The following is a 22376-nucleotide window of genomic DNA, read 5'->3' as shown; positions in this document are numbered from 1 at the left end:
TTTAGCAGATCAACGCTCTAGGATTCCCCTAAGATTCTAATGACAAAATTCATTCCGGCTTTGGGTTTAGGCTGAAGGAAAACTCTGCTGATCATGGATCGGTGAGACAAAAAACCTTCCGGAACGTAGATTATCACTAGGAAATTAGGTCCACCTAGGCAATTTACATACATGACTCAGCTCTGCTAAGATTATTTACAATTCACACATGCAGACTGGGTTTTACAACATAATATGATCAAGTCGACGATTACTGTCGAATGGCATGAACACGTCAATCAAGCATTATCCCTTTTGCAGGAAAAGGGGTTGTACTGCTATGGGAAGCTGACACGCAGTGGTCAACAGGGTCTATTAATTGTGACAACGATTCTTTTGACTCTTCACAAAACCTAGAAGCCTTCAATGGAGGCTATGACCTAGAAAATAAATAAAAGAGCATGAAACCCATGCTTCAAAAAGTATTTTTCTTTTACAATAAATTTTTCTTTTCTTTTCTTTTGACAAATACAATTATGAAGCCTGACACTAGTTACATTTTTCAATAGTCTAATCTGAAGCTTCCACAACTAGATGTTTCATCGGACCCATCGCTTGAGTCTATCTGATTAAACTATAAGTTTAAGTCCCTGCATAGCTTCGCCGCAACGCTGCTCTATGCAACTTTGCCGCAACGTTGCTCAATGCAACTTCGCCGTTCAGACATGGATTTACTTATGGCTCGGCTGCAGTGGTTCTGCAACCGTCTGGGTCTATGCCAGTGTTCCGCCATGGCCACTACAACTTACTAAGCACCCACTGGTGTTATCCCTCCCGAGCTTATGCTAGAGTTAAACTTCTCGAATCCATGGGATTCGTAAGATGTCGAGAAGGCTAAGAGGAGATTAGTACTTCTCGAAGATCTGCACACCAAGGTGCACCCTAAGGCCTGCAATGCGTTGACCAACAACGCTGTGGCGCTTGTTGAAGATCTCCAAGACATTTGGTCCTGAGAAGTGGCCAGAGGTTTACTCCTCTGAAGGAGGTATCGATCCTTGGAACACCATGGCTATCAACCAGGCAATAAGCTGCCACACCATTTCACACCAAGGTATGGCACAGATGACCGTGTCCAACATGTGGAGGTTCAACACCAGTGCCGCTAGGGTGGGAATGCATGCTGCTGGAAATGCAAGGCTGAAGAAACCCCTGATACAAAATCACGGTTATTAAGGTTAAGGGAGAAAGTAATCCCCGACATCAACACCTTGCCATAACAAATGCAATATAGGCTCGTAGCCAGCATATGCACACAAACCCTATCACAACAGGCTATCTCCAATGTAACCATTAATCAATTAATGAAAAGAGTTCCTCTGCTGTATATTGTTATGGTTTGGATCAGACTCTTATAAACAAATTCATTGCCCTTAAATTGTGCAATATATTGATCATTCATGTGAATAATAGGAACACAATCTATGTCCATTACATTTATGTACCATTTCAATCCAGAAATGCAAACACATGTTCATTACATTTATAAGCACCATTTTGATCTAGAAATGCAAACACATGTTCATTAGCATTCTAAATACACGAGAACACTTATCTTGGAATGTTTTGGGCAAATGAGTCTGGGACAAGGACTCTCCACCCAACCATAAACAACTGCAACCAATGCTCACTTGCAAATGCCATCCCCAAGCCAAATTTTAGAGACTGAGGGGCTTTGCTCAAAAGATCAAAACACCAACTGCCAGCTGAAACAGGGACTCCAAAGGAGCTCCTTCCTCCGTTCACCAACCACTCAGCAATTAAAAAATGCACAGGGAATCCAGAGACCAGCTGCCTCCACACTCCAGCTACCCAATGGTAGCCAATCAAAATACATAGGTAATCCAAAGTCTTCTTATCCACCCAAGCACACTCAGGGAATCTAGAGGCCAACTGCTTCCACCCAACAATTTCAAGGGAGTCTAGAGAAGCAAGTCTCCACCCTTCAAGCAAAACACAATGGTTCCACCCACTTTGGGGAATCCAAAACCCACTGTAAAAATCAAACAAGAAGAAAGGCTTCAGAGGTCCTCCATCTAGGAATCGGAGGAACAACCCTCCACCCCAGCCATCAAGGGAATCCAGAGAGAGCTCACCTCCACCCTCTAGCTATATAGGGAATCGAGAGGCCATTGTTCCTCACCAAGGAGAGACCTTCTCCATACCAATCTTGCCAACAAAACTGCTGTCACTGTCTTCTCTCTCTTCTCTTCTGCAAAACTCCTTGTTTGTTCCTCCTCTTCTCTGCGCTGTTCTATGTTTGAATGAAGATCAAATCCCCCCTGCTTTCTGTGTCTTCTTGAATGGAATGAACCCTCTTCTTTTTCCTCTTTTGCACAGAGATTGACCTTACTGTCCTTGCTGCCTTGTAATGTTTTCCAAGACAACATGGTCCTCGTCCTTCTCTTCAAGTCCCATTAATTTCAGAAAACCAGTCCATTAAACACACACACCAACTAGCCTTTAATGGTTGTCAAAACAGTTCAAATTTCCTGCACAAGGAACCTCATGTATCCCAAGCAAGCAACCTCCTCAGCTCTGGAATCCGTGTCCTTTTGACTCAGCCCCTTTTAATTTTATTTCTGTAAAAATATTTACATTGCATTTCATGAGGAAACCAGGGGTGTGGGGCTGTCACACCATCTAACTTGTAGATCTAGCAACCAGATTAGGGCTGCTATTGGGCACTTCACTTGATTGCTTATGGGCCCTAATCTACTTTAGTAAGCCCTTTGGAATTTCATACATGACTCCATTGTCTAAGCAAATAAAGTCATTGGTCATTTTCGCTCATCCACTACCCAAAACTCAAAAACCCATTTTGTTTCCTTTTCTCATTTTCCATTTGTTGCATTCTTGCTAAGCTTTCTAAGTTTCTCATACTCCCACTACATGCTACATACACATTAAGCATAGTAACTAACAGGGAAACCCCCTTTGGTTACGAATCCATTTAACCTATCCTAAAATGTCGAGGAGAGTTGGTGAGATGACAATGTTTAATTTCCTAAGTTCCACAAGGCTGGTGTCCTATCTTTGGGCTTTTATCTAAAGGTGCTAATTTGTGTAGTAACATATATCATCATTTAATCATAATCCAAGTAATGCATCATTGGAAGTTGGCCAAAAGAATACCTAGACATTTAAAAGAAATTGCAATGTATGGCCTTGTGTATGGTGAAGATGATTTTCAGGTCATAGGATATGCAAATCCGTATTGGAGAGGTTGCATAGTTCTTGTTAACAAGTGGTTGTTGTCATGTGTTGGCTAGAGCAACAATGTCATAGCTCAAAAAAAAGCAATATAGGCCTATGGTAGTTGCTATGTCTACCATAGAAGAAATATGTTGTAGGATCCTAAGCAGCATGGGATTTAGTGTGGATGAGTAGATTGCCAGAGGACAAAGACAAGACACTTAAACATTTTTGATGTCTGAGAACCAATGTTGCATCTTTCTGTATAGAAGTTCAATATTTTCTACAAAGAAAGAGCATTTAGGTCTGCATCATGCCTTTCTTTGGGAGAAATTTCATGATGGAGAGATAGAGGTGGACTTTATGCCCACCCGCAAAGTGGTCTTAGATAAATTAAACAATACATGGAATTTCATGTGGCTGAGAAGATTGCTAGACAAATGAGACACTTTAACATTTTTTATTTCAAAAACCAAAGTTGTATCACTTTATGCAGGTTTTTAATAAATTTTTTGACAACAAAGTATATAGGCCTTGTTACCACCCAAACTAGTAGACTTGCCAAGGTCTATGCAAGCTACTAAGATGGTACACACAGGACAAGTGCCAGTTGAAATGTATTTTTGATTCTTGTACATTGTAAAATGAAAGAAAAATTATTATTATTTTTGTAGCATGGGTTTCATGCTCAAAGTCATTTTATTTAGAGGTTAACCACCCATTGAGTGTTTCTAGGGTTTGTCCTAGGGTCAAGAAGTCAAAAGAGTCATTGTCATATGAAGAAGACCCCATCGGGCACGTTGTAACTTTTAAAAATAATTATTTTTGTATTTAAAAGTGTCAAAATACCCTCCAAGACCAAGTCGGCCTGGCAGCTAAGAAGTCTGCCTCAATTATTTCTCTCTCTCTGTGTCACGTGCGAAGGAGGAAGGCTAGGGTTTTGCTGCTGCAAGGTTGAAGTTGAGGAAATTGCAGAAAGAAGGTCAAAGGAAGGTGTATTAGGCCACCTACAAGCCTTAGAAGAAGGAGAAACTCAAGCAAAAGTCAAAGGAAGCCTTGAAAGCCCTAGATTTACTTACATGTGTGGAAGCTGCAGTGGTTGGAGGCGCCTAAAATTTCAGACCTGCAGTATAGAATTGATAAGAAGAAAAGAGATCTGTGGGTTTTCCACTCAAGTGGAGAGGTTTTGGCCCTGGCTTGCAACCTATATCTTGTGTTCTTGAGGATTGTTGATCTTTTTGTTTTGGTAGATGTTTGATGATAAGAATAACATAATGATAAGAGAAGAAACTAATAAGTAATAAAAAGCAAAAAGACATCACAAGCAGTTATCAAGTTAAGAGAAATCATCCTAATTGCAGCCCTATAGATTTCTCAACAGTGCACACTGTCACCTCAACGTGAGTCTCCACTTTTTAAGCCCAACTTCTACTTGAATGGCTATGAGAGGATTCCCTGCGAGACACTTCAAACAATTAATTGACTATTGCATTAAATGGAGTTTTGGATGAAAAGAGGAGTTAATTATTTAATGTTTTACTGATCTGGAAGTGTTTTTTATGCAGAAATTTCATGTAGACCAGCAAAGAATTTTACTTAAAATAAATGATAACAAACAAGTAAATGGCTCAAATGAGTAAAAGTTAAATATGCTTACCAAATATATGATTTATCCTAGATGTATACCTTTGGTAAGGCGCTGTCCTGTGTATTTCTGCTTTCTATCCTATGACTGCAGATCTGAAAATTGTAGGAAAAACACAGAAAATAGCCAAAAATTAGCCAAAAATTCCCTTTGCAAAATTGCAGGGACCCCCAAAAGTGTGTATACACTCCAGATTGGAAATCTAGTGGTGGGGGAAGCTAGGACAACAAATTTATGTTAAATTAGTCCTCCCTAAGCTTTATACTTGCAAGTTGCAACAAATGTGTGTTTCCAGCGAGCTGGAAACATGTTTTAGAGGTCTAAGGGTCAAATTCCCACTGTATGAAAACCTAGGAAATTATTTTGGTTATTAAATTGAATTTCTAATGGCTGGAATAAGTCTAAAATAGTCCCAGATAATGAAATAAGCTTGAATAATAAACATGGAACTTAATACAAGGTATTAATGATGAATACTTAATTAATTGATGCCCTTGTACGTTGGATTTTGTCGGATCTTCAATTTATATCACTGTAGAAGAATGCAGACCTGCAAAAAGTAACTCAAATATCTCGTGAAATATGTATGTTTAAAAGCCCAAAGTGACATATATTTTTCCCTTGGACAAATTTGAAAATTATGGTATAGAACCGCACGGGTTTACTAGCTAATCTTAAGATAGAAATCTAAATACAAGCAAGCTAATAAAATATCTTTTAGTTAATATTACAAAACAGAAAATTAAAAAAAAAAAGTTTTTTGAAATAATGGTTGTTGAAATATGCTTACATTAGCCACAATTTTACCTCTCAAATGTTGAGTTGTGAATCACAACCATTGTTAAGTTGGCCTTGCAATCTAGGCAATAGATGGGCTTGGAGTTGAGAAAATTGTGTTGCCCCCACCTTTGTCTAAGATACTTCACAAGCTTCTGGATCCAACTAGGAACTTCTAGTGAGGTGTGTCTAATTTTTGGGTCAACTATGGGGTGGACAGTAGGGAAATTTTGAGGTCAAAAAAGGGTCTCAAAACAAAAGATGTACCAACAAAATTAACTTCAGATATTTTGGAGGGAAAAAAAAAACTATTTTTTTGAAGTGTATTTTTGGCTTTTCTCTTTATAGGTTTAATCAAATGTCAAGTGTAGACACCCATTGGATGCAGAATTAAATTCCACATCCAATGAGTATCCATTGTGCATACTTCTGAGTACACCTACATCGAAGTAAATTGAAAATACATGAAAAAAGTGTATTGATCATGCTTTTTTCATGTATTTTCAATTTTTTTGATGTGGGTCTACTCAAAAGTATGCACTATGGATACTTATTGGATTTGGAATTTAATTCCACTTCCAACGGGTGTCTACACTTGATATTTGAATAAGCCTAAAAGGAGATAAGCTGAAAATACAAGAAAAAATAGTAGTTTCCTTTCTTTTTCTTAAAAATTTTATAACTCTTATTTTATTATTTTAACTATTATTTTATTATTTTCTTTAGGAGGCCCATTTTAAACCTCAAAATTCCCCTAATAAAAAATCTTTAGCCTACAACAAGGGAGATAATGAAGATCAATGCCTTGGTTATTCCCTCCACGTGACTATGTAGCCCCTCAATGGATTGTCCCTCCAACCTTTGTGTAACCTAAAATACCCATGTTTATCGTATTTAAATATATTATGACAAGAGCCAAGAAAAAGCAGAATAGAAAAAACCAACCCACAAATATACACAAGATGTTTGCAATAAAGAGTTCTATTATGGCATAAAATGATCTCACAATTCAACAACTGAAATGACAGGAGGGACTAGCCTTTTATATTTTTCTTTGGACCTCACTCTCAAAATAATATTTTTCACTTCTCACGACAAAAGTGAATGCAAAAATAATATACTTAAATTACAATATTTTTCCACAAAGAAGTTCGACTTGATTAGTTTGACCCTTAGAAGTGTAGCCCTTTGACTTGACCCCAAAGATGCAAAACGTGAAGAATAGTAGCCTAAGATTGCCCAATGTCCTCCTTGACATGACCCAACAACTCCTTTAGGTGGCTCGACTTGCTTGCTTTGCTTGATTTGGTCCATGGGATACTCGATTTGGTCCTTGGAAGTTTGTTTGGGTGGAAAAGAATATGCTTGACTTTGCAATGGCTATATTTTTGTCAACACATTGGTCCAATGGTCTACTTGACCCTTCAACTACGTCAACGTCTCCTTTTTTGACCTCCAACAACTAGTAAAAGGGGTTGATTTGGTTCATCATGCTAGATCTTCAATGCCTTAGGCTCGCTTGACTTGGAAACTTCTACATGGCATGTCATCTATGTTTTACTCAGGACAATTTGAGACCAGGTTGACTTTTTGACCCCTGGGATCAAATGCATCATGAAACTTGTACTACATCAGGAAACATGCATTGCTAAAAACTGTAAAACTGCCAAGTAGAGAACTTGTTGATAAATACTGCACGAAGGCCAAGGATGCATACAAACTTTGCAACTCAATGCCATGTGGTAAGATAGGTGCGCACGACGTGGGTTGGATGGGACCCTACAACTGTGATCGCCCCTACATAACGAGATGCTCCTATAAACCATGAGTCCTAATGTGATCCACTCTAAGTTCTCCAATCCTATACAGAACAAAAGGAGCTAAGAGCAGGAACCAAAAGGACCGGCCATGACTAAGCATAATAGGCCTAGGACATCTCAAAATAAAGATTCACATGGCCTTCACAAGTTTAATTTGCATCCTTAGGTTTACAATGGTGATATTCAAAGTGAAAAAATATGTATGTACCTATGTTGAAACGATGGGTAACAGGTCTTTCATCATCACTTTGTTTGGGAGAAGTCTATGATTGAGAGTTAGGGGTTAATTCTATGCCCACATAGGAAATGGTAGTGGCCAAACCATGGGATTTAGTGTGGCTGAGAAGATTACTAGAGGAAAGAGACAGTACACTTATATCTTTTTGATGTCTAAGAGCCAAAGTTGTATTACTCTTTGCAGGATTCCAATATTTTCTTCAAAGACATAGCATGTAGGAGTCTAGGACCTCATCATCCCCTTTTTTGGGAGAAAGTCAATGATGGAGATATAGAGTTGGAATATAGACCCACTCAGGGAATGATAGTAGACAGACATATTGAACACAACATTGCCTAGGGTTAAATTTCTGTATCATCAAAGACAATTGGGATTAGCAGAACTCTCATCTGAGGGGGAGTGTTTGGAATCGAGAAGACTTGAGCTCATAAATATTTTGACAAACGACAGAAAACTATTTTTAATATGTAATTGATTTTCTAATATTGTTAGTATGTAGCTGCTTTTTGAATATTGGCAGCAGGTAATTGATTTAGGAATGAAATTGGTTGCATGGAATTCCATGTAATGTGTAACTGAAGTACAAAATTTATTATATGAAGATAAAATGAGATAATGAGGTGGGTTAAGCCTTACGCTGGGAGATTTGGAGTTTTTGTTATTCTACGTTGTTTCTCCATCCTTTATTTAATTATTTCTCTGTCCTATTTGTTGGTAAAGCAGCTGAGATCCATCTTAACTCTAGATTTACCAAGCGTCGAGAGGGATCAAATCTCTTTTCGCTCTAAAAGAGATTTGCACATCAGGAGATTTGATTTATAGTTATTAATATAATTTTGTTTATTATTTTATTAATCAATTTTTGTTTTTTTTTGTTAAGCTTGATAGATCCTCCTTTTTCATTAATTTATAAAGCAAATGTACACCACATAGATTGGCTAGGTGGCCTCAACTTGCCTAGTGGGAAACCAAGTCTGTTGGCCACCTATTCGCATTGTATGCCATCCAATAACAAAAGAGTTTCAGTCTTTCTATCCAAGCTATGTAAGTCTTTGTTTCATGTCTATACTCTAGATATCTACCTATACATATTCTTGCATAAGGAAATGTAAAAGCTATCTGCATATAAACCAAAACATAATAAGGGAAATTATCTAATCATTTTGTTCTGCCGAGGCCGAATCCACTGGCGCAGAGTCTTTGTTGTTCGAACTAGGCATCTCTGATAGTTCCAAGAGACATGGGATGTGCGTCTCAATTTTGCCAAGCCTGATATCTTGCTTGTGTAGTTTAAACTGCGCTTTCTGAAGTTCCTGTTTGTAAGTCGGCATGCCTTGGATAGTGACAGCCATGCCCACTAAAATCTGCTCCATAGCCTTGCCTAGTAGGCTTTTCATCAGCTAGTATAGGTATAAGGTTTGTTTGAACTGGGTGATCTTGCCTCTAGTGTTCCCAGGGTCTGGGAAAGGGTCCTCCAATCCTCCATTTCCGTGTCCGTCTCGCTATCCTGCTTGACTTCCTCTTCCCATTCCTCTAAAATTTTACGAATACCTTCATCTGTGCCCTCACTGTATGCCTCTGCTGCCTCGTTGTTAAGACTTTCCACATATTTTCTACCCCTGCGTGCCTCGGACGTGCCCGGTTCCGTTTCCTTTCTGGGCGCTTGGGCCCATCTTCCACAACCACGGCTTTTCGCAGGACGAGCCATGGTGGAGATGCCCCAATCCTATTCATTGCAACAATTCATTAACCAAAAACAATTAAATAGGGTATAACAGTATTCTCGCCCTCGGGTTGTATTGTTACAAATGACCACCCTGCCTTGTTCCTCCCCTTCCCCATCGATATCATTGCCAGAGCCTTCATGGTCATAGGTCCATTCCCAAGGAGGGGCCGACCTACTGCCATCCTCAGTGATACCCCGTCTCCACACCGACATCCTCTTGGCCTCAGGCAGGTTAGCTGCCACTCCCCAATTGCCAGTTGGTGAGCGCTGCCGCGTGCCTTTGTTTGGCTAGCCATGGTATGCATACCCTTTCCCCTCTGCCCAGGACGCAAGCAGATAGCCCAGCCCAGTCTTTCCCTCATCCCTGAGCCCAATGACGCTGCCATCACCTATCTGCCTGTTATAGCCATTATTATTTCCTTGCTAGACTTCCCGCCCATAGTTCCCAGCATTTCCCTCTCTGTTGTGGTTTCAATCTACCTCCCAGCAGTTGCACTTGCATCTACAGCAGGGACCAGCTCCTAAATTGTAGGTGGACTGACACACCCTCCCCTCCAAACCTGTCTCTCTACCTATACCCGCAAGACCCCTACAGGCATCCCCGCTTGACCCTCTGCCCACAATTCCCAGGGTCCCCATGCGAGACAGCAAAATTTCAAAACAAAGGGAAATTGAAACAATACCAAGCGGATGCAGGATACAGACGCAGGACCAAGCAAAAGCTACCAGTCGCCACCCCCAATTCCTCCATTACTTCTCAACTTCACAATTTTCCCCCATAATTTTCCCCCGCTCCCTCCAGCAAAACCCAAAATAGGTCAACATTGCGAGGGATGAGAGATACTAGAGTACATACCCGTGAACTCTTGCAGGCAATTGAATTGCTTGGTGCTGAGGATGGCGTCGTAGAACCTGTCCGGTGCACCAGCGTCCTCGTCCGCGATCCAACCCAACTACAATGCCCAACTGTCTCCCAACTCTCCTATTTAAGCCTTCACCATCATAACCCTCGCTACCACTTTTCCCACCTCCCCTGCATGCAATCAAGCAAAGGGCCACTGCACCCATTGCCTCGAGCGTGTGGGTGGTGGTGGTACAGTGCTCAGAGGTACCCTGCATTAACCTCTATTTGATTTCCCAACCATCGGCTCGCACCCTGATCGGGGTCTTGGCCTTCTAGAAGCAATGTTTTAAAAACCAGAACCGATGACCGCACTGGTCCACTTAATGAACCGAGTTTCGAACCAGAACCGGTCGAACTGGGACTGGTCAGGTCTAAATGAACCAGTTTTAAAAAAATACATTAAATAATTATTTTTTAATGAAAAAAACTATTTTTAAGATTTAAAACCATGATTCCAAGCCAATAGAGACAAAATATGCAAAGATTGCTCATTTATATACCATGTAAAGGTGAATATATCAAAATGGCACCAAGGGCAATACATATCATCGACAAAATACATAAGCAATGAGGCTCTAAATGGCCTCTAGAGTGCAAAAACAAAGCCTACAAACTATGGGGTGGCCTACTACAAGTCTACATACATGATAATAGTGATCAACATTATCACTTGAAACTTCTCATGAGTCATCATGATCAAACTCAGTTGGTTGAGTCTTGACTCCCAAACTTTGCAACTGCTCGAGTCACAAACTTCTCTATTGGTTCAGTGACTTGGGTCTCAAACTTTTGAAGGTATTCTGCCCTAATATGCCCTATTACTTCATTTGGTGCTCCTCATGGCTTTACATGGCCTCCTATCCCAGCCAAGTGTTGCTGGAACCTGTTAATACCCCCTCCTTCAATAGATTTTTGGCAATATTTGCAGATCATTTTGCCATCAATAATATCACAATGAGCCCATGTAGTATCCTTTGCTTTTGGAGGCATGATGACTACTACTTAGCTTAAACTCTCTGTTGTTCCACTACTCTAGCAAAAACTAAACACTCTCCAAGCTCCCAATCAAACTCACAAATACTCCAAATGAGATGTGTGAGATAAATGAGAGGGAGAAGGGCCTTTTAAAGGCTTGGAGAGGGTGTTTTTGGAGGGAAAGAACCCTTACTTTCCCTCCAAAACACCCTAAAAGGTTGGAAAATATTGCTGCGTGGGTCCTTCGCGGCTGTGGCAGCTAACTGACCAGTTTAGGACGGAACAGGCCAATTTGACCACCAACCGGCCGGTTCCATCTTAAACCGGCTAGTTAGGACTGGTTAGTGCAATTTTTAGGCAAAATGGTGGGTCAAAGTGGGGTTTTTCTGCCGGTTTGACCGGTTACTGGTTCAGACCGGCCGGTTTTTAAAACACTCTCTGGAAGGCCATAGTGGAGACTTTGCCTCTGATCTTGACCTAGGATTTCAGCCAGAGTTCGATATCTGTCATCCCAGCCCTGAACTGGGCAAAGTTTTTCCATCGGGTCATTTTGATGGTTACATCCCCAATTGGCTAGAAAGTTTGCCCCTTTATTCCCTTCTCTCCTAACGTGATTGACCATAATGTAGTCAAACTTGTGTATCAGCTCACCGATCTCTTGGATTAGTCTGGTTGTTCTCCAATTGTGGTTGAGCTTATCCCATTTGGTTCTATGGTTCAACTTTATCAGTGTGTTTATGACCAAGCTTGAGTCACCCTCAACCACTAAGTTTCGGTATCCCATGCGGACAACTATTTGCAGACCTTGCTTGGCTGCAGCAAATTCTGCTTCATTATTACTGGCGAACCCACAAGAATCAGCATATATTAACCGAGTGTTGGCCTGGGAATCTTGGAAGAGGCCACCTAGGCCTGCCGGTCTAGGGTTACCTTTTGAGGCCCCATTGAAACTGAGTTTTATAAATCCTTCCCCCGGGGTAGTGAAGTGAGCTAGGGATATTAATCAAATTATCTTAAATTAAAATATATTTATAAATTTAAATAAAAGTTAATTTGGAAACGATATAAAAGAATTCAATTTAATTTAACATCTCCTATTGTGATTTTAATTTCTTAAAATTTTAATTTCAAAATTTTATAAAATTCCTATAGTAGAAATAAATTTAAACAATGGAAAAAGTTATAAAAAATAAATTCAGTTCAAGAAAATGAAAATGTTGGAGATGATTTTGGAATAGATGTTTATCATTATTCTGATTTTTATTTATCATCCCTTTTCACTATATAATGTTATATAAATTTATTTATTATTTTATTAATTGTAATCAAATCATTTTAAAGTTTAAACTAAAATCTATTAATAAATTTAAATAAAAGTTAATTTGAAAAAATATAAAATAATTCAATGTAATTTAACTTCTCCTACTGCGATTTTAATTTCATAAAAATTTAAATTTCAAAATTTATATAAAGTTTAAATTTGAAATTAAAATTTGATTGGAACTAAATCCCATATAACAAATAAATCTACATATTTCTTGAAAGGCTGATTTACAGTACTAGCTAACACAGACGGTATTGGTTGAAGTTAGAGGCTTGGACCCTTTGTTCTTGGAAAACCAAAATAACATTTCAAAATATTCTCTCCTCAATGATATGCTCTCGCTAGTGTAAATGGAGAACACATTTGGGTGCAAAAGACATTTATTGAATATTGCAATCACATCCAATCTATGTGTTTAATTAGACGGTCAGTTCGATAGTTCAATATCTGTAAAACTTTCACATATCATTTCTGAATTTAGACGGTCTATGGGAACATTTCATACTTCAGTTATATTTATTATGTCTGAATCTTTATAGATATAAATTTAGAGGATTTATGTGAATTGTGAACTTTCTTATACCAATTTTATGAATCTTAGTAATGTTTCAATGTTTAAAATTTTCGTTCATAATCATTTCCAATAACTTCAAAATATAATAATAAATTGAAAATATATAAAAACGGACACAATTACCTCTTGCATTTTCTAACTCTTATGTTTTTGAGGCTAAACATACAATCCTTGCTGAAAAATGGTCTTTGTAAAAAGTGTTAGGTCCACAATAAAATTTTCATATCATGAACTACCTCTCTTAAACATTAAAGTCTTATTAAAAAATGACCCTAGATGCAAATAGAGAAGTAATTTTTTTATTTCTAGTTTTTTAATTATAGAGAATTTAGATTAGAGTTAGTTTTATTGTTAAATAAAAAAATATTTTTTTTATATGATACTATCATCAAACTTATGCAAAACCAACTACTTGAACGACAACTTTTCCGAAAGGAGATCCATAGATCACCGACTTTCTCTTCGCAGATAATATCCTAGTAAGACTTCCTTTCAGGAGTCGAAATTGCAAGTCCTATTCCTCAACAATCGACTACCTCAGCTTGGAGATCTCGAGCTTCAATCAATGAAAGGGAACCCTCAGCACAATAGCCTTCCTTCAATCGCCTAGTTTTTTGTCCTAGGATTGGTAACTCAGCTGAGATTTGTTGAATCGATCTGTGCTATGTGATCAAGGGCTGGGTGGTCAAAACTCGGAGTCAAAAAACTACTAATGTTTACATGACATGAATAAGCTACATTAGAGAAGAATACCATGAGAAAAGGAACTTAAAAAGTACGAATGCTAAACTCAGCTGAGATTTGTTGAATCGATCTGTGCTATGTGATCGAGGGCTGGGTGGTCAAAACTCGGAGTCAAAAAACTACTAATGTTTACATGACATGAATAAGCTACATTAGAGAAGAATACCATGAGAAAAGGAACTTAAAAAGTACGAATGCTAAATTGACTAATTTATGTAATTTGACCGAGTCAAAATGTCTAACGGAGAAGGACAGGAGATTACAACATAAATTTTATGCCTTTAAATAGGCTACATTAGAGAAGAATACCATGGGGAAAACCATGGGTTAAGAATACAATGGGAAAACCATGGGTTGTTGAGCCAAAAAATTACGAACGGTAAATTGACTAATTTACCTCAATTTTATTTTAATTATTCATTTCATTTTATTTTTAATTTTATGTAATTTGACCGAGTCAAAATGTTTAACAGGACAGGACAGGACATTGCAACATCTCTTCCATACTAGGCTGGGGAGCGCTTCTCGGCCTCAATGAATATATTATCTCTATTTTAGTAGGTAGCTTAACAAGAACAATGAATTTTGTGTACCTTTAACATTCTTTTGATTGGATTGTGTTGCACTTATGGGTGCCTAGCTTACTAAGCAAGCTACCTATTAAGCAATTCAAGGTGAGTCACTCACTAGGTGGCCTAACAGCAAGGGTAGGGGATCACTGAGCCAAACTGGAATTGTTCATGGAAATTGGCTTGCTACACTATTTTCCCTGGCAGTTTGTGATGGAGAGAATTTGTTAAGAGGGATTAGCGGATATGATCACTAGAGATTTAAGCAGGTTGATGATTTTCAGAGTATTAATGAAAGTAAGGGAACATATAAACACTTCTGAGATAAGTTGTGAGGAAAAACTGTTGACCTAAAAAACTATAAATATTTGTGATTAAAGTTATGAAGGAAGACTACCTGAGGGATTCATATTGAAAGTAATAGGCATGCTTTCTGGTTCTGCTTTGAAATTTTAAAATTTAACATGGATTTATGCACTGTCAATTCCAGAAATTTCCTCGGAGGTACAAAAGAGAGCCATTTTCTTTTCTCTTTTCCATTTCCAAATACAGATGCAGACTATGTGGGTTAACAAAGATTGTTGTTACAAAAATAATAGAACATATAAACAATTCTGAGATTAGTTGTGAGGAAAAACTGTTGACTTCGAAAACTATAAATATTTGTTATTCAAGTTATGAAGGAAGACTGCTTGAGAGATTGATAATGAAGGTGAAAGAGATGCTTTCTAATTCTGCTTTGAAATTTTAAAATTTAACATGGATTTATGCACTTCCAACTCTAGAAATTTACTCGGATGTACAAAAGAAAGCCATTGTCATTTCTCTTGTCCGTTTCCGAATACAGATGCAGACAATGTAGACTTGTTACAAAAAGTTAAGATCGCAGAGAATGGCCTTGATGCAGGAAATCAAGATGAACACCCAAGTGGGCTAATGCAAGTACAAAATGAGGTGGTTTTTTGTTTTGCTGTGGGAAATCAGGACGAACACCCTAGTGTGCTAAATTCTAATGCAACTACAATGAGGTGTTTGGCTATCAAAGAGTTTGGCCTCAATGATGTGGCTTTTCTTTGTGACTGTGGATTTCTTCATCACAGTTTGGTTCACCTATCATACTTTGACTCGTGCCCAGTGTTCTGAGGCCATCTTGTATTGGGCCATTATGGCTCACGTTTTCAGATTCCCCTTCAGGGAAAGTGATTCCTACCTTAGAAAATGTTTTTTTCTGTGTCAGGTAAATCTCCGTAGACCTGATGATCTGGGTCTGGCTTGTGAGTTTATGAGTTGTGGTGTGTATTCCGAGGCAGGGAGGTATTGGGATCCACGAGTTGGATAGGGTAGAGTCTAGACATTCCTTTATTGATGGAATTCATAATTGACACATTTACATTTAGGAACTTGCATGGCCAAATTCCTCTAAATGCTTTGCGCATGGTCTTGATTGTTGTGAGGGATATTGATATGATCTTAAATCACCGATCTTAGGCAGCCTTTATTATTTGATGGACCTGATCAAGTAGTAGGGCAGTGGGATCCTTTGTGCCTCATCCCTCTCGTTGACTTGGGTCAATGAGCATGTTCTGACATGATGGACGATAGTTATCAGTCCAAAGTTCAAACCAGCGGTGGGCAGCCATGCAAGTGGGTTGGAAGTCTTGAGTAGCAGGAGGTCTGTATTGTGGGATTGCCAACGCTTATGATTGTGCAGCCGAGGCATAGGTGATTGAGGGCCATATCTAGGCATGCACTGGGAATCCAATGGGGAGTTGGTTGAAGCCATGCACTGCCCAATGATTCAGGAGCTGGTTCAACAGCGAAGGATTGTTCAGTTACATCTAGTCAGGCAACCTCATCATGTAGGTGAAGTAGCTACTGAGGTAGAGATTCTTCATGATGTTCCAGTGCATAAGTTGGTCGTTTTCCAATCTGAGTGCCAATTCAAAAACCCAGTTCCAATGCCGAAGTCTTTTTTATGTCTAGAGCGAGAAGTGCCAAACTCTGCATTGAGACAACGGCATAAGTCTGTGGTCTTGACAAGGCCAGGTCGAATCGATAATGCACCAAGCCACTGTGAAGGCAAGATCAACTTCAACGCTGTGCCAGAATACCTCAGCAACATGGGTCATGTGCAAACAATGTTGTACCTTGCAATCAACAAATATTGCTATGTGTGGGACAAACTTCATCATGCACCACCTGAAAAGGATCATCCTCATACATAAGATCAGGGTCTCCGTAATAGAGAGCCCACATTTTTTGAGCAGAATCTTGTCCACATGATTGTATTTGTAGATTCTTCTATAATATCTATCAATAGGCTTTTGTAGATTGATGTCAGTTCAAAATAGAGTCGATTAGAGCATCATGTCAGACACTGTTTCAACCTGGTATGTACTAACTTCTTAGTCCACGTCTCTCCTCATAGATGTTCTTATATATCCTTATTTTTCTTCTTAATCAATATTTTGTTATTTCTCAGCATGCGTTGTTTCTATTCTCTTGCATAGAGTTTGATGTGTTTTTATGCTTAACTAGCATGGTTATTTAGCTTCTACAATATCCTTAGTTGTTCTGATATCTGTCCTTTGGATATCTATTGGGATTTGGATCATTCCCCCAGCTATAAGAGGTCCTCGAGAGGAGGTTTATGGAGAGCAGTCACAGTTGGTTCAACCCCTGGATGATCAGTCACAGAGTGACATTGGGATGGTAGTAGATGGGCCACCTCCTCAGAGTAAGCTTATTTAAGATAGTTTTTGGTTAAACATCTCATTTTCTCTTATCATTACTCATCTCCTATGACTGACAACACTTTCACTCTTATTTTGCAGGCATTCCGGTTGAGACCATTCAGAGGGCATTGAGGGTCCTATTTCTCTCTTATTTACCAAGGGATGCTCCTGATCTGCCAGTTGTGGATGATTTAGCAGAGCTTGGGGTTCCAGAAGCTGCTTTAGATCCTGCCCTTCAGGTACTGGAGACACTGAGGAACCAGGAGAGGCGAATAGTTGAGTTGGAGGAGGAGCTGAGAGGGCTTAGGGCTCTTTGTTAAAAGATCAGATGGACATCAAATTTCAAACAGGGTTGGCAGGAGTGCAGTGACCCAGTACAGATTGTGAAGGTGAAGGATTGTGTTCCCTTAGGGAGCACAGTGATATTTCTAGGAGCACAGCTCCTTGATGTTTTTGTGTGATTTTTGTAAGAGATGGATATATGTATGTGCTCAGGTTGTCTTATATTAGGTCGTAGGCTTTCTGTTCTTATATATATTGTTTTGGACTAAGACTGCTTGTATGGCCTGTAAGTTGACAGTATATATAGATATGTAGTGATTTTTTTCCTGTCTCTGATATTTTGATTGGGGGTAGAATCAGAATCCTGTTAAAAGGGATAATGACACGAAGATAAATATTAGTCACAATAAATATTAACTGACCTAGCTTAAAAGTTTTAGCGGTTATTTTGTAAATAAGGTGGGTAATGAAGTGTCACATAGGCACTCCAGGCCTCATATGCAACAGGAACAGGACCTGAAGGATCATAGAGGATTCGGATGGATAGGAAGTTTATATTTTAATATCTCCTATGGGGAATCTAAAGAGTCATAAAGGATTTTAATGGACAGAATAGATGACTTTGTACTTCAATGTATCTACTATCCGGAATATGAATTTCTTCTTACTTTTAATACAACTTTCTGTTTTCCAAATTTGTAACTCTGTTTCTGTTTACCGATTGGAGCACTTGAGCAGTACAAATAGTAGCAATTTATAACCGATGCGGCTACCTACTATGCTCAAATCTCCTGTACAAGGAGGTGACTTTCATGATCCTGCAACTAGTACTATATCCTCAATACCGTATGAAAAGCGTCTCTTGTACGGAATATTTGATTCTACCTTTTTAATCATACAAAAATGCATATTCGTCGCATCAAAAAAAATGAATCTAGTGCACACTCAGCATTGACAAATGTAGTTGCTTTGGAACACTAAAACAAGTAACAGACCTAGAGATGTTTAGATGATTGCTCATACTTCTTATACGTAGTCTTGTTGATGTGGACTATGGGCATGGTTGTGTGCAGTGTTACTTGGGAGCGGGAGCGGGAGCGAAAGCGGGGAGTGGAAGCGACATTTTCAAAAGCTCCCAGTTTGGGAGCGAATCCCGGAGCGATTTTTTAAAAATATATATATTCTTTATATTTTGATACATATATGTCAACAAAAACATGTAGAATGATGAATTACATATAAAAAACATAGATTGATCATTGAACCATATCACATCAATCATCTAGAACGTTCACAAGTTAGTAACATCATTGATCACCAAAGTTGTACTTGTAAGCTAAGTTTAACCATTACAAGAAATAATATCTAACTGTTAACATGAAATGAAATGTTATAAAATGAATTATGAAATGAAATGAAACAACTTTCACGAAGCATCATATTCATAATTCAGAATCATTACTAATGAGTTATAATTGCCAACTTCAAACTTCAAACTTTTATTGTCACAGTCATATATTGTTTATACAAACAATATCATTATGATATGAAAGAGTCAAGAGTCAAGAGTCAAGACTCAACATTTATGAAAACTAATAGAAACTAGAAAAGACAAGTAAACTGTAAATCTATTATCTACTACTGCATGTGGCCCTTGCCACAAGAGTCTAATGTATGAGCAGGTCGTGGTGGTCTTCTAGGAGTCTCCCACACACACTGATGACCAGAACTAGAAGGCACATGCCCTCCACGTGAGGGTGTAGATGGAGGTGGCGACAACAAAGGAACAAGACTCGGAACTCGAGCACTGCTACTGAATGGTGGAGGTGGCATGGCTGCTGCTTCATCTTCCTCCCTTATAAGTTCCTCTTCCAGTTCTTCTTCCAGTTCTTCAAGATGTATAGTGCCATCCTCCAAATTGTCATCCTCTGGGTGGTTGTCCCAGATTTTATATGTTGGATTCTCATAAGCCCGATCACAGTAATGACTCAATAGCCTCAAGTTGTAGTGCACATAAACCAAGCTTTTTGCCCAGTTTTCATTGAGTCTGTTTCTTTTCACATTATGTATGAAGCTGTAGGTGCTCCAACACCTCTCTGCAGAAGAAGTATTTACAACCTGTGATAGAACTTTTTTTGCCAATTTTGACAAAAGTCCATGGCCGCCATATGTTTCCCACCATGTGAGAGTATCAAATCTGTCTCTGTCTTCCATTGCATGGAAGGTACCAAACAAACCATTGTTACTGAAGTTCTGCCTATTTCAAGGCACACACTAGCACATTCCTCCCTGTCAGGGATCAACTTTTCTAATGCTTCCAAATATCCTTTAGATACCTCTTCATCTATATGGGGTTTGGTCCTAACCCCACCCCTTGGTGCAGGTTGGCCCAACCAAGATGTAGAGTAGTATTTTGGTGTAAGGATATACGCCAAGCAATCTAGTGGAAGATTAAGTTTATTCCATTGTACACACACACAATCGTGAATCAGTTTGTACAAGTCGGGATCATTGTTATGAACAATATCTTTTATTTGCCCCAACATGGTATCCATCTGCTCATACACCTCGCCAATCACTGGTTTATCTGTATCTGCAAACCAAATCATGTGATAAATGGGCTTGGTGAAATCTAATACTTGCCTCACACGTGCCCAAAACATACCATCAAGAGCGCCTCCTCCACCAATTCAAAACCTCGCCTGTCAGCTGCATTTGTAGCCCTTTCCTTTAATACCTGCCAGTGTGGACTTGATACCATGCTAGCCAATGACTCTCTTACCTTCAAAAGGCGCTTGAAGGTGAGGTAATAGCTACCAAATCTAGTCCTCGCAATCTTCAACAATTGAACTGAGACTTCTGTGATCCATATCAATTTTTTTGGAGAATCTTCGGCGAAAATCACATAGAAAAACTTATGTCGACGCGTTTCGAACCATCCAGTGTGGTTCATCGTCAGGACAAGTTGAATGAGCAGATCTCATTTAGCACATTAAATAGACAGGGCAGAGAATCCATGACTCAACGACTAAAAAATAACAGCTAGAAATGACATGATAACGGCTAGTTTGACCAAGATAAAGGGAAATTAATAATAATAATAATATTATTATCAATAATATTTTCTTTTAAAATTAATAATAAGTAAATAAAAAATTAATAATTTCAAATATGTTGAAAAAATTAAAATGAATTAAATTAAAAATTATATAAAATGAACTACTTTTAAATTTTTTTAATAATTAGTTATAAACTCAAACATATTATAATTATTATTAATAATATTTTCTTTTAAAATTAAAATTAATAATAAGTAAATTAAAAAATAAATAATTTCAAATATGTTGAAAAAAATTAAAATGAATTAAATTAAAAATTATATAAAATGAATGAATTATATATATAATTCATTCATTTTATATAATTTTTAATTTAATTCATTTTAATTTTTTCAACATATTTGAAATTATTAATTTTTGATTTACTTATTATTAATTTTAAAAGAAAATATTATTGATAATAATAATAATATTATTATTATTAATTTCCCTTTATCTTGGTCAAACTAGCCGTTATCATGTCATTTCTAGCTGTTATTTTTTATCCGTTGAGTCATGGATTCTCTGCCCTGTTTATTTAATGTGCTAAATGAGATCTGCTCATTCAACTTGTCCTGACGATGAATCACACTGGATGGTTCGAAACGCGTCGACATAAGTTTTTCTATGTGATTTTTGCCGAAGATTCTCCAAAAAATCTTCAACAACTCAAATATCGAGTGACTGCGGAAAAGGCCATGGGTATTGCTATGATTTGTAATAAATTTTATCATTTGTTTGCCTTTCTTGTACAAATCACCAATCCATTTGTATTGTTCATTTTTGTTCTTAACAACATCATGCATCAAAAGGTTCAATTTGTGAACCAAACACCCAGACCAAAATATGTTGGGGTATTTATCTTCAATAATTGCTCTCGCTGATTTACAATTAGGAGCATTATCAATGATGACTTGGATGACATTGTATGGCCCAATACGATCAATTGTTTCAAATAATGCTTTTGCAATGTTGATGCCGGTCTTGAACTTCTCCGAGTAATCATATGCATCTAGAAAGATGGCACCACTGACAGACACAACAAGAACACTTATCAATGGCTTGCCTTTTACATTTGTCCATCCATCAGATACAATGGACACCCCATGGTCAGTCCAAGAACTTGTCATTCTATTCAAAGAATGTGATATTTTTGTTTTTTCATGATCAAGTCCAACGGTTCTTGCCTTGTCATACCCAGGGCTCTTGTATCTTTTAGGGGCATCATATATGGCATAAACCATTTCGTGCCAATAAGGTGAGCAAAAAACATTGAATGGTATCCCACATGCATATAGAAACCTGTAAACTTTTGAATCCACATCATTCCTACACCATTCATCAAGGAAATCTGATATGGTTCTACGCCTTAACGCCGGTGACCTTGTGCCTCCATATCCATTGCCTTGGGAGGATGCTGAGGGAGTTCTTTGTGCTTGTGATTGTGAGCTTGGTTCAAAGAAACCCCTTGATTTTTTAGATTTGTATTGGGCTTCCTCCTCTTCCCTTGTGTATTTGGCTCTATTCGTTGTTGACACACCTGCACAAGTTCTGATTCCTATTTGTTTATCTCCATCCCATGGCATTTTCCCGCAGAGGTGTTTTTTGGCACGGGTGTATGAACCCGTGTAATTATTGTTGCAATGGGGGCAATGAAATTTAGTGGTTCCACCCCCTTTCCCTGCGTCAGCGCTGTTAACATATTTCCACGGTGGGGTTTGGTCTTGTTTAGTT

At 38.3% G+C, this 22376-nt stretch overlaps 1 protein-coding gene across 3 annotated transcripts in view; it reads left to right on the top strand.

Moving 5' to 3' along the window:
- LOC149218416 (uncharacterized) overlaps window positions 1-18767 on the top strand; it is a 104324-nt gene extending 85557 nt beyond the window's left edge. For 2 of the 3 annotated variants that reach the window (XM_089383959.1, XM_089383958.1), the window contains exons 4-5: window positions 17151-17264; window positions 17362-17871. In XM_089383959.1, coding sequence (XP_089240085.1) covers window positions 17151-17264; window positions 17362-17582 — 335 coding nt within the window. In that variant the 3' untranslated portion in view covers window positions 17583-17871. Of the gene's footprint in view, window positions 1-17150; window positions 17265-17361; window positions 17872-18617 lie in introns of those variants that run through there. The other variant, XR_016249165.1, reaches the window with a different exon arrangement.
- The last annotated feature ends 3609 nt before the right edge of the window (window positions 18768-22376 follow it).

The sequence above is a fragment of the Pinus tabuliformis genome, chromosome Q, assembly GCF_031772625.1.
Source record: "Pinus tabuliformis cultivar Carrire ecotype Pingquan chromosome Q, CPIR1, whole genome shotgun sequence".
NCBI lineage: Eukaryota > Viridiplantae > Streptophyta > Pinopsida > Pinales > Pinaceae > Pinus > Pinus tabuliformis.
The sequence above is the reverse complement of the archived record's forward strand: the minus strand, read 5'-3'. Positions and strand labels throughout refer to the sequence as shown.